The following is a 12,870-nucleotide window of genomic DNA, read 5'->3' as shown; positions in this document are numbered from 1 at the left end:
AGCCATCTAGTAAATCTTATCTTCCTTAAACCAGGGACACTTAAAAAGAGTCAGTGGTTTGCACTTCTCCCCAACCAGGTGCCATTTGCCAACCACACCCAAGGAGAAATGGAGTTAAGAGAATAAATCTCATTTTGGTTCATCAGCATAAAGCCGGTGAATATTCTATTGACATCCTCTCCTGCCCGGCCACCAGCGTGGCTCAGTGGTTGAGCATTGATCTATGAACTAGGAGGTCTCAGTTCAATTCCTGGTCAGTGTATGTGGCCAGGTGGTGGGCTTGATCCCAAGTGTGGGCCTTGCAGGGGGCAGCCGATTAATGGTTCTCTCTCATCATTGATGTTTCTGTCTCTCTCTCTCCCTCCCTTCCTCTCTGAAATCAATAAAGATATATTAAAAAAAAAAGAAAAGAAATCCTCTCCTAAGCACCCAGACTCTAAAACCCTCAAAACAAAGGTCCCAGCATGCTCTCTCTGTCCCCCAGGAACATGCCCATGCCTTTGTTTTCCTTCTTCCCCCAAAGGCATGCATCTCCTATACTCTAAGGGACCCCACAAGGCTAACAACCAGCGTGAGCAATGGGCAGTGGCAGTACATCCCAGGCAACTCCCCTGTCCCTGTCAACAAGGCCCTCTTTTCTCTGACTTCTTAGTGATTCAAAGCAGACCAGTCTAGGCTCATTTCCCAGCCCTTCTTTGTTTCACTGTCCCCAGCTTTAACAAATGTCCTCTAAAATTCACCTGGACTGGTGTTGTGAAATTTTTCCTGCATGAAGTCAAGAACCCACACACTACCAGCTGGCCCTAGGCAGACCCATTCCCATCTAGGTCCCCTCTTTGGTAACAGGGGGAATCTGTGGTTAGAGAGTGGGATGACCTGCACCTGTCTCACTGTTTCTTCCTTCCTCCCATTACAATAGCTGACCTGTCATCTTCCTGTTGAAGCCCGAGCCTCCATCTGGGCTCTGCGCTCCATTCCCTCTGGCTCTCTTGGGTCCCTTGACCATCTTTCCCCTCCACTGGATTTACCTCACCTCCATTTAAATATTTCTAATTCTCTTAAAAAAATATTTTTATTGATTTCAGAGCGGAAGGAAGAGGGAGAGAGAGAGATAGAAACATCAATGATGAGAGAGAATCATTGATAGGCTGCCTCCTGCATACCCCCCACTGGGAATCGAGCCCACAGTTGGGCATGTGCCCTTGACCGGAATCGAACCCGGGACCCTTCAGTCCACAGGCCGACACTCTGTCCACTGAGCCAAACCAGCTAGGGCTTTCCAGTTCTCCTTTATTGTAAAATAAAATTTTTTGACTGCCTCCATTTCCTTGCAGTTAACGCCCTTTCATTTGCTATTCTTCTTGCAGCCACCATTTTCCAATCAGTTGTCCACACTTGCAGTCACCAGTTGCTTGGCTTTCACTGTCCCCTCTTTGATGATAGCCCTGCCATGAATATCAATGGCCATCTTTGTTAATCTAATGAACACTTCTCATTCCATATCTGATTTGACCCATGGCTGTATTTGACCTTAATGATCACTTTCTCCTCTAGAGACTCCTCTTCTAGAACCCTCTATTTCTAGAAACTTCTCTACATTTGTCTCTTGGCTTCTGTGACATCATCTTCCTCCCCTGTGACATCATTCTCTGGGCTTCTGTGATATCTATTTACCCCACGGTCCCCTTTTGGCTGGCTTCTCCCCATTCTACTTGGCCCTTTAAGCCTCCATCCTAGAGCATTTTCTCATCTCTCCCCCCGAGTCTCTATACAGTGTTAGCCACTCTCAAGGCTCTAATTTCCACCTACTGTAGAGGCCCAAATAGAAAGTGACTCCAAGTAAAAAGCAACCCCTATATTCCCAATGAGGGGACCCTCCAAAATCTTTGGGGTCTGACTTGAACACATAAACTTTTAGCATGGTTGAAATAATTTATTAACTTAGTTTGCTATACACTTTAAAAATCACATATTACACAGTGTAGTAAGATGTGTTATTTTACACCCCATTCATATTTCATCAAGCAATTTTATTTAAGCTTTTAACATTCTTTTATACCTGTGTCAATATCATTAAGAGTTTGTTATCATTAACCTTTCACAGAACACACAAACTTTGTTTTTGCTCAAATATTTGTGACACAGCACTTTTTCAATCTGTGTATGATGCTGGGAACTTTATTCATTGCCACAAAAGCCTGGTTGCATAATATTAGGATGCATGAATTAAAAACAAATCTGGTAGGTGTGTATTTGTCATCTCCACAACATAACTACTTCCTTTATTGCTCTTTAAGTGGTTTTTAAAAAGGGATTGCTTAAAAAGACAATACTTGCAACACCCCCAAGAATAATGATTGAATCTATGTGCAATGTGTTTGCCTCCACTTTTTTTCTGATTCTGCCATGACACCTCCATGAAAATCCAAAACTTCATTGATTGAGGTTATTTCAGGCTAATGAGTTTCCCCCAAAGAGCATTTTGCTGTTCAAAAGGCAGTAATTGAGAGCATGCACCATAATGTAGACTTCTCATAAGGACTTGAATATAAGATAAATCCTGTTTACCTGAGGGGTAATTTTGGAGCAAAATCTTATCTTATATTCAGGTGTTTTGCTTACAACCCCCAAATCCATATCTCCTGACCAGTCCTTTCCCCCCTTCTACCCAACAGCCTACTAAACATTTCCATCTGGGTGCCAATCACTGTTCTAGATGCTGGTGGGTAAAGGAGGAACAGGACTGGGTCCCTGTTCTCAAGGAGCTCATCCTAGTAGGATGACACAGAGAAAAAGCATGTAAACAAATAAGAACAGGTCATATACCAGTAAATGCTATGAAGAAGATAAAATGGGGTCATGTGGCAGAGTGACTGTGTGTGGTGTGTTTGCTTCATTTGGGAAGAGTGGGTTAGAAATGGCCTTCCAGAGAAGAAGATGTTTGAGTTGAGAAGTGAACACCGAGGAGACAGCCATGTGAAGGTCTGGGGAAGAGTGTTGTCAGCAGAAGCCAGTGAAAGGACCCTGAGATGGATATTATAATCATATAGTCAAGTTAGCATGTTCCAAATCCCAAAAGCTGTTGTGGCCTGAGCACAGCTGGAACCTAGCAGAGTTGTTCCTGTAGTCTAGAGTAACCTTCTGCCTCTATGCCTGTCACTCATAATTCAGGTTCAGCCTTAGCTTCAGAGCACAGGCAGACGGGATCTCATTTGATGCTAGGTATTGCGGTCATGGTTAAAACTCACTTAGGGAAAGGATTTCAACATTAAGCTATGGGGCTGCTTCTCCCCAATCCCTCCTCAGCAATTCATTGTGTGGAGTTCTGTCATCTCAAAGGTTGGTGGATTTTGCTTGGGATCAGTGCTCTCTATTCATGTCCTTGCTGGTCTCTGAACACATTCCTGTTGCGTTAAGACTTGAAAGATTGTAGATGTGTGATGTCTAGGCACAGAATGCTAAGAGCTGTGTTACTATTCTTAGTTTGTAAGTTGTCCTTTTGATACCATCTTGTTTTCTTTTGTAGGTATAAATAAACACTGTTGACAATAATAAAAAAAAATAGACCCTGAGATGGGAGAAGGCCAGTGTGAGCAGGGCATGGGGGAAGGGGAGGACCCAGGGAAATGAGTTTGAAGAGGCAGCCAAGGCCTAACCATGTAGGGCCTTGCAGGTCATGGAAAAGAGTTTGGTTTGTTTTCATTTTTATGGCTACGATGGGAAGTCATTTACAGGGTTTTTAAAAAAATATTTTATTGAGTTTTTTTTACAGAGAGGAATGGAGAGGAATAGAGAGTTAGAATCATTGATCAGCTGCCTCCTACACACCCCCTTACTGGGGATGTGCCCGCAACCAAGGTACATGCCCTTGACCGGAATCAAACCTCAGTGGATAGAGCAGGCCGACGCTCTATCCACTGAGCCAAACCGGTTAGGGCCATTTGGAGGGTTTTAAGCAAGGGAGTGACTTGACTGATCTGATTAACATGATAGAACGATTTCTCAGCTGTCACATGGAGCAAGAATTGCAGAGAAGCAAGAGTGGAGGCAGGGAGCCAGCTGGGGCAGGTATCCAGGTGTTCAATGAGGTGGCTTGGCCTGGGATAGAAGCATTGGAGATGGTAGGAAGGGAATGGACTTTGAACATATTCTGGAATTATATCTAACATGAGTTGCTAATTAATGATGGATACAATTATGAAGAAAGAGACATCTCGGTTTTTTGAATTGAGCAGCTGGATGGATGGGGATGTCATCTTCCAAGACGGGGAAGACAGGGAGACAACATAAACCTGCTCTCTGTTGTGGGGATTAGGAGTTCAGTTTTGGATTACCAATAAATTTGAATACACGAGAGTAAAACTCCTGGGAGTGGTTGGGTCTGAACATATAAATGTGGGAGTAATCACTTTATAGATGGTTTTATAGATGATACTGGACAAGATCACAGAGGGGTAAATATATATATATATATAAAGAAAGGAAAAGAGGATAGAGAACTGGGCCCTGGGGCATCCTGCTTTTAGAGATCAGCAAGATGAAGGAGAGGCATCAATGGGGATCAAGAAAGAGCTATTGGTGAGGTAGAAAAAAAGCCAGGCGAGGGTACTGCCTGGAGCCAAGGGAAGACAGTGTTTAAGGAGGGAGATTTCAATGGCCAAATGTTGCTGAGGGAGCAAGATGTGGATGAAGAACTGACCATTTTGATTTGCCAACTTATTGGCCATTGGTGACCTTAAAAAGAGTAGTCCTGACTAGAATGGGTAAATGTGATGAGGAAGTGGAGATAGCAAGTGTAGAAGATTATTTATTTATTTATTTATTTATTTATTTATTTATTTGGTAAAAGGGGCAGTAGCTAGAGAAGGATGTGGTGTTAAGAGGGGATTGAGGAATAAAAAAAAAGGAAAGAGGAGGCTGGGCAGCACCTGGGGCTCCAGAGACACCCGCCCCAGGTGGGCATGCCTGGCTGTTAAAAAATAAATAAATAAAAAAGGGAGAGAGGAAAACATAGCATATTTACAGAAAGGGATTGTGAAGCAACAACTATGAAACAGTCCAGAGTAAGTGAGAAGTGATGGGGCCCAGTGTCCAAGCGAAGAGGGGATCTATTTAGAGCAGAGACCCCTCATCCATGTTTATAAGGGAGAAGGCAGAGTGAATGGGCACTCACGCCAGGGGGTTGACAGACTTGGTGGGGGTGGGGGAGATAACTTAGTGCTTGTCTATTGCTTCTATTTCCTGGAGGTATATAATGCCTGGCTATCATTGGAAATGGAAGATTAGAATGGGGGCTAGAGGTTTTGGGAGAGGCAAAGGTGAAATACAGCCATCTTTGAGGATAAAAGTGTTAGGAAAATGTAGCATTTCTTAGAGGTGCTGAGTTCCCACTTGAGGTTTGTAGTCAGAAGTCTCCATTGAAACCATTCAATCCTCTTGTATTATTCTCCAGGTACTCTGGAACAGGTGCCACATGGAGAGCTGGGCTTAACTGGAGTTAGGGTCTTGCCTGGTGAGTAACTACAGAAGCACTGAAAGGCAAGGGATGGAGGTTATCTACAACCAGCAATTACATGCGGACCTATGGAGTCTAAGATAGGAAAGGGAGGATATGAAGGGGGTGATGGATGGTGGAATGGTGGTGGGTCAACAAATGGGATTGCTGGAGTGGGAGCCAGAGTGAGTGAGCTGGATAGATAGAAGATGATGCAGCTCTTGGTACAGGAAAGGTCTAGGGTGTGAGCACTCATGTGGGTGGGTTCAATGGGTGGTGAAAAAGATGGTTAGAAGCAAGGAAGTCAAGGAACTGAGAGGTCAAGGTGTTGGATATGAAATCATCAAGAATGATAATAAGCATAATAGCCAAGAGATACATTGAGCCAAGGACAGAGATGGTCCATGAATGAGAGGAGATAAAGAGGAGATCTTATTTGTGTCTCAGACTCAACCCTGTCTGAAACCTGCTCCTCCCCTGGGTAAATGCACCACCACCCAGAGCCAGAAACTTGGGTGTCACTTTGATTTCTGTCTCTAACTGATCCCCACACCCAATCAACCACCAAATCTTTTTGATTCTATCTTGCAAACATTTCTTAAACTCAGCTACTTCTTCCCATCCCCACTATGCACACCCTAGTTTGGGCCACTGTTGTTTCTCAATTGGATTATTAGTGTCAGTTCCCAAATGGGTAGCCATCCCTGCTCTGGCTCCTTTCCCTGCACTGTAACCACAGATACTGCAAATTAGACCATGTTACTTCTGTGCTAAGTCTCTCCAGTGACTTTTCATTGTCCTTAAGGGTAAAGTCCAAAACCATTAACAGGGCTTTACAAAGAAAGCCCTGCGTGACCTAGCCGCTGTCTTCTTCAGCCTGACCCCTCACTTGGTTGACTCTCCCTTTCTAGGCCTTTCATGTGTTGGCCCTTCTCCCTGGAATCCCCTCCCTGCTTTGCTTGGCAAAATCCTTCTCTTTCTTTAGGTGTCAGCTTAAGAGGTCTCAGGGAATTTTTTCCTGGATGCCTGGATATTGGATTCACCTTCCCCCCTCTCCCAGCACCCCATGCTTCCCCAGGACACCAGGATTTTAAGAGCTTTTCTTTTCATAAAATGGAAGCTCCATGAAGTCAGGGATTGTGTTTGATTCTCCCCAGATGTATCCTCAGCACCTAGCATGGGGCCTATCACATAAAAGTGGACAATAAATACTTGTCGATTTGAATTAGGTGGAAGATTCTAGAAGTGGAGCAGTGCTGAGTGAAGACAAAGTCTGAGGTGTGGTCCTGTGAGTGGGTAGCTAAATGGAGTGGAGGAGGAGGTCATGAGAGAATAGGAGTGCATGGAATGAAAAGGACAGAGTCATACACAGGTGGTCGCCGTGGCCCCGGGCTGTGAGAGAGACCAAGTCATGTGCCCAAGTCTTCCTTCCTTCCTTCCTTCCTTCCTTCCTTCCTTCCTTCCTTCCTTCCTTTCTTTTTCTTCCTTCCTTCCTTCCTTCCTTCCTTCCTTCCTTCCTTCCTTCCTCTTCCTTCCTTTCTTCCTCTCTCTCTCTCTTTCTTACATTTATTGGAGTGACATTGGTTAATAGGATCATGTAGGTTTCAAGTCTTTAAGGGAATGAGGAGAAGTAGGTGGCAGCAATATGGGCCAGAAGATGGAAGAGAAAGATGGCAGGGGCCTAAGCTAAGCAAAGAGTTTTCAAGAAGGTGGAGGTAGAAAGGTCTGAGAGTGGTAATGAGGGCAGTGTGGGGGTCTGGAGAGTGTGGGTGGGATGAAGATAAGAGTGAGATGACTGAAATGTTATCCAGGCCCCTCTGGAGCCCTCAGGCTGATCAGATAGTGTTCCGTCCTTGTCTGGCTCAATGGCCCAGGACTTGAGACCTCTGGGAACTCTACACATGAAGAGGACTGCCATGAAAGTAATCAGGTCCCAGGATGCTCTCCCAGCAGCAGCCCCTGGAATGGGGAATCTAGGATCTCAGAGGGAGTTGACTATGGTTGGTCCACTGGCCTGCACATGGGAACTGCCTTGGTCTGAGAAGTGTGGGGGTTACCTGGTTTTGAACTGGTTTTTCTTTGGGATAGGAGGTAGAGTTGCCCTTGATTTCTGAAGTTCAGTAGATGGTATTGGGCGCCCTGCCCATACCCCTGTTCTGGGGACACCCATTCTCCAGCTGCTGTGAATGTTGGTTACTCATGGCTTATAGCTGCCCCTGGAGAATTGATTTTGACTGGGCAGGAGCCACCACCTCCTTCTGCCCTCCTGTCCTCAAGGTGACCTGTAGCCAATCACGAACTGATTTGAGAGTTTCAAAGCCTGATGCCCTTGCCTCCAGTGGGGACAGCTCAGTGGTGGGCTTTATGATCCAAAGGTCCCTCACCCCATAGGACTCAGGCCAAGGCTAAGCTTCCCCGAGCCCATACCCTGCTCAGCTCTGCCCCTTCCCTATCCTGCTTCCCTTGCTCCTCCACAAATTCCTGTTGCTGGCTCTGCTTCCCGGGACCCTGATCTTATCCCATAATCTGGGGTGAACATGGAAGCTCTCTATTTGACCACAGGGGCCACAGCCTCCATAGACTCATCCCAGACTCTGTGTGGACTTAGGTCTCCTCCCATCCCTGGGCCAAAGTTTCCTCACCTATGAATGAGAACTTTAGGCTGGCCTTAGTTAGTAAAACAACAACACAACATACATACAAACAAAGAGAAAACACTTCACCGAACTCTCTGGGTGAGGTGTGGTGGACGATTCAGATGAGCAAGACTCAGTCCTTTCTGCCACGCAGCTCACAGCCCATTTACTCAGTTCACAAGCATTTATTGGAGGCAGCCGGGCCTAGATGACTCAGCGTCCTGCCCTGCCCTGCCCGTGAAGGGCTCACAGACTGATGGAGAAAAACGACTGCTCCAATTTGGGGAAAATAACAGAGGCAGAAGCTAGACTGGTGCTTGGAGAAGGTGGTAAAGGCTTTCTCTGAGGTTCTAGGAAGGATCTGAGAGGAGGGCAAAAGGACATTTAAGGAAGAGGGAACAGCATGTCTGTAGGCACAAGGCACAACACAGCATGCTGTGTCTGGCTGGGGAACCAGGAGTTCTTTGGTATTACTGATGGGTGCAAGGAGGGAGGAAGCAGGTGAGGTTGGGGAGGCCAGGGGGGGTCCAGGTTTAGGGCAATGATGGGTGGTGGTAGAAGAATTTTTTACTTATTTATTTTAAATATATTTTTATTGATTTCAGAGAGGAAGAGAGAGAGAGAGAGAGAGAGAGAGAGAGAGAGAGAGAGAGAGAGATAGAAACATCAACGATGAGAGAGAATCATTGATTGGCTGCCTCCTGCATGCCCCCTTCTGGGGATCGGACCCGCAACCCTGGGCATGTGCCCTTGAACGGAATCGAACCTGGGACCCTTCAGTCCGCAGGCTGATGCTCTATCCACTGAGCCAAACCAGCTAGGGCATATTTTATCTTATTTATTTTATTCTTTCCATCACCATTTATCCCCTCTATGCCCTCTTTTTCCTCCACCCTAGAATTTTTAATGCAGAAGGAACAACATGGTCAGATTCCTATACAGAAAAACCACTCTGTCCTTATAGTGGAGGGCAGAGGGGAGGGGCCCAGTGAGATGTTAAGACTGTGGGGTGGGAAAGGAGGGGCAGACTCAGGAGGCATTGCAGGGGCTGCAATAGTGGGATTTGGTGCTGCACTGGGATGTGGGGTGTGAGGGGCTGGGAGAGGGGAGGGGATGAGGATGGCAGGCCAGCTCCTGGCTTGGACAACTGGCAGTGCCCTTCACGGGGTGGGGAGTGGTCTATGAGGAGGGCAGGTTTGGGACCTGCTGAGGGGAGATGCCAGGGGGCCTCCTGGAGGGTCGTCCTCTGGGCGGTTGGTGGGCGCTCTGGGATTCAGGCAGGTCCAGGCTGGAGGTGGGGTTTTGGAAGTTGCCAAGGTTTGAGTGATGAGGTGGGGGTGGAGGAGAATGAGGGAATGTGTGTCCAGGAAAAAGAAGGAAAACTCCTCAGACTGGAGGATCTGTGAGGGATCCTTTGGCGTGGATGCTCTCAATGGGCTCTTGGCCTGTGGGGCTATGCCTCCTCGACACCCTGGCAGATACTCATCCTGGACTTGCTCTCAGCACCATCCACCTCCACTAGACCTTCCCTCCTCCCCTCAGAGGGGACTCACCCACCCAGGACCTGTGCTGGGGAGAATCAGGGAGGCTGGATGGGGAGGCAGCGGCCTCCTGAGCATCACACATTCATCTGAGGAACGCTTGCTGAGAACTGACTTGTGCTGGGCACAGGGTCTCCGGGGGTCCCTCTCCTGCCTGGCCAGCTGGTTGCAGAGTCCAGAAACCCCTGGAAAAGTGTCTTTGGTATCCCCCACCATGTCCTGAGGGCACACTCCGTGTGTGTGTGTGTGTGTGTGTGTGTGTGTGTGGGGGGGGTTGTGTGAATTGGGTGATGGCTGAACCAGGATCTGAGGTTCCCAGGCTCAGGTGCCCACTGAGTGGTCCTGGCCTCCTCTCCAAGGTCCTTGTGACGCCCCTGCTCTCCTACCCATCACTCCCCACCTGGTCTGCAAGGTACTGAGACAATCATATTTATTAAGGGTTTTGACATCCCCTATTGCCATATATAAAATGCCTGCCATTAAACCTTCTTCCCCTGGGGCTCAGGACCCTGAGACAGAACTGCCCCCCAGTACTGGCCCCTGGCTGGGCTTCATGAGCCCCACAGCCCCCTTCCTCGCATGCCTTGCTGCAGAAAGTGCCACTGTCCTGTGTGGCCTCAGGGAGCAGGTGGGGGACACGGTGGTCCCAGTTGCCAACCTCACAGGTTACGGATACCCACCTGCATCCACCACGGCCGAGCTGGCCTTCATTAGGACAGAGTTCCCATCTTGGGGGTGGTCTCCCTGGGAGAGGGCATACGGGGGGCACGAATCATGCAGGCGACTCCGGCGCCGAGACCGATGGCGCCTGGGGCCCACGATCTCCAGGCACCTCTTGCCCACCAGGTAGGCGACCTCACTGAGGTTGAGCAGGATGCAGACCACCGCTGTGGCCACCATGAAGTAGGTGAAGACCTTCTTCTCCGTGGGTCGGGAGATGTAGCAGTCCACGGTGTGGGGGCAGGGCGGCTGGGAGCAGGCCACCACGCGGGGCATGTCGTAATGGCCCTCGTAGAGGCGGTGGAAGGTGTAGAGGAAGCCGGAGTCCACGGCGGCCTTGAAGATGAGGCTCAGCAAGTACGTCCACCAGAGCCCGCCCCGCTTCTTGCTCGGATTGTCGTACAGGGACGGGGCGTTGGGCCCGTGCTTCAGGCGGTGCCTCCGCTCCCGCTCCTCCCGGTAGGCCACGTGCATGACCACCAGCAGCGAGGGGCACGTGACCAGGATGAGCTGCAGGGCCCAGAGGCGCACGTGGGACACGGGGAAGAACTCGTCGTAGCAGACGTTGGGGCAGCCCGGCTGGCGGGTGTTGCAGACGAAGTCCTTCTGCTCGTCATCCCACACGTCCTCCGCCGCCACCACGAACACCAGCACCCGGAATATGAACACCACCGACAGCCAGATGCGGCCGAGCGCCGTGGAGTACTTGTTGACTCCGCTCAGGAGGCCCTGCAGGGACGCCCAGTTCATGCTGGCGGCTCCTCACGCGGGCGGTGCACACCTGCGTGCGCCCACTCAGGCCGGGGAGAACCTGGAAACGGGTGCCCTTTATTAAAGGTGTGATCGGCAAAACTCTTTCACAACCACCGTGTCATCATGTCCTCACTCGCTAGGACTTGGTGGGGTAGGGATCGCCTCTGTCCCCATTCCACAGGGAGCAAGCTAAGGCCCAGAGAGGCACCGGCTGGAGGCCTCACAGTGGCGGAGCTGGTCTTGAACTTCTGTCTTCCAGTTCCAAAATGAGGGGATATTTTATTCTATAAGTAATAGATACGTGTGAGGGATAATCGGCCTGCATGGACGTGCCTGCCAACCTCGGACTCCTTTCAGCCCTGTGGGTCACCGACTTCTAAAGAAGCAGTAAGAAGATGTGGATTGACGGATCCACTCTGCTGTTCACTCCAGGGCTGGACCAGGGCTGGACCAGGGCAGGAGGGGAGGGATGTGTATCTTTATCCTCCAGTTTCCTCCAACAGGAGCCAGGCCCGGAGCTGGGTGCCTTCCTATCAGCCTCTTAGGCAGACGTTTGAGCGATATCCATCCTCATTCCTCCTCTCTGGCCCCAGGACATCCCCGCCTTGACTTTCCCTCCCAAACCAAACAGGCTCTCTCTTTGGAACAATGGTGGCTTGGCATCATCCTGGCCCACCCAGTCCCCACCCTCTGGGTGCTGGTCCCGTTTGCTGACTGTCCTGACCACAGTGGGTTCCTCTGGAATTGCTACCATTCTGGTTTTAGGGGAGGGACTGGGGCAGGGACGGAGGCGGGACTCTGGCACGGTCCTCCCTCCCCCTCCCCCCCCCCATTTACCTTTTGTCTCATGGACATCCCCTTCTGCATTTGCTTAGTGGCTGTTTGCTAGCCAAATCTCCTATTATTTCCATTCAGGTCCCTGTCCTGTGTGCTCCATCCGCCACACCCCCTAATTGGAGTGTCATCACTGACCCAGCCCCTCCTCTGTCCCTGTCTCAGATCTCAGTGTCTTCAGACCTCATGGCTTTGGGACATTTTCTGAGCATCCTCCTTCTCTCATGGATACTCAGATGGTCTATTTAACTATCCTCTATGCCAGACTACCCTTCTGGAGGGCAGCCCCCCGTCTTATCATCTCTGTATCCACAGGACTCAGCACTGCTCCTGGCCCAGTGAACACACAATGTTTGCTAAACCAAATAGAAACGCCACATCTTCCTGAGCCTTCTTTTCCCCGTCTCTCCTCTGGTCCTCTGTCCTCCCTTCAGTCTGGTCTCCCCAGGGATTCTCAGTCCCCTCTGCTTTTCCCTGGAGCCCGGCCCACAACCAAGGTTCCCTGGGGTCCTCAGACCTGTTGGTCCCTGCTTCCCAGCCCAGCCTCCTGCCCAATTTGGTCCTCACCTTTCTTGGGTCCCGAAGCCTCTCTCCAGTCCCTGGGTTGGCCCGTCTGCCTGAGGGCCTCCCAGAGGCAGCTTTTGTTCTTTACTGCCCTGCTGGGTGGGGCTTTCTGAGCCAATGAGCCAAGGAGAGTGAGCGGGTGGGCAGGCAGGCTGGCGGACTTCCCCGGGCACATATTCAGAGCAAACACCTGTGGCTCTTTTCTCCTGGCCCACGCCTTCTCAGCCTGGCTGGGCATGGCTGGGTCGAGCTACCTGGTCTGGCAGGTATGTGGGTGAAACTGCAGTGAGGGGCGGGGGGTGGAGGGGGGGGGTGCGGGGAGGCATGG

The 12,870-nt window shown here is 49.7% G+C and overlaps 1 protein-coding gene across 1 annotated transcript; it reads right to left on the bottom strand.

The window, feature by feature from the left end:
* Nucleotides 1–10,051: 10,051 nt before the first annotated feature.
* Nucleotides 10,052–12,574, bottom strand: GJB4 (gap junction protein beta 4). The gene is made up of 2 exons (XM_008156968.3): nt 12,546–12,574; nt 10,052–11,202 (listed from the first exon to the last, which is right to left on the bottom strand). The coding sequence occupies exon 2, from the start codon at nt 11,139–11,141 to the stop codon at nt 10,338–10,340; it is 804 nt and encodes a 267-aa protein (XP_008155190.2). The 5' UTR covers nt 11,142–11,202; nt 12,546–12,574; the 3' UTR covers nt 10,052–10,337.
* Between the last annotated feature and the right edge of the window lie 296 nt (nt 12,575–12,870).

Source organism: Eptesicus fuscus, chromosome 9, assembly GCF_027574615.1.
Source record: "Eptesicus fuscus isolate TK198812 chromosome 9, DD_ASM_mEF_20220401, whole genome shotgun sequence".
In the NCBI taxonomy this organism is placed as follows: Eukaryota; Metazoa; Chordata; class Mammalia; order Chiroptera; family Vespertilionidae; genus Eptesicus; species Eptesicus fuscus.
Note: the sequence above shows the minus strand (reverse complement) of the source record. Positions and strands in the feature narration are given on the sequence as shown.

Coding starts and splice junctions, on each gene's coding strand:
- GJB4 (XM_008156968.3), bottom strand. CDS start 11,141: ATGAACTGGGCGTCCCTGCAGGGCCTCCTGAGCGGAGTCAACAAGTAC.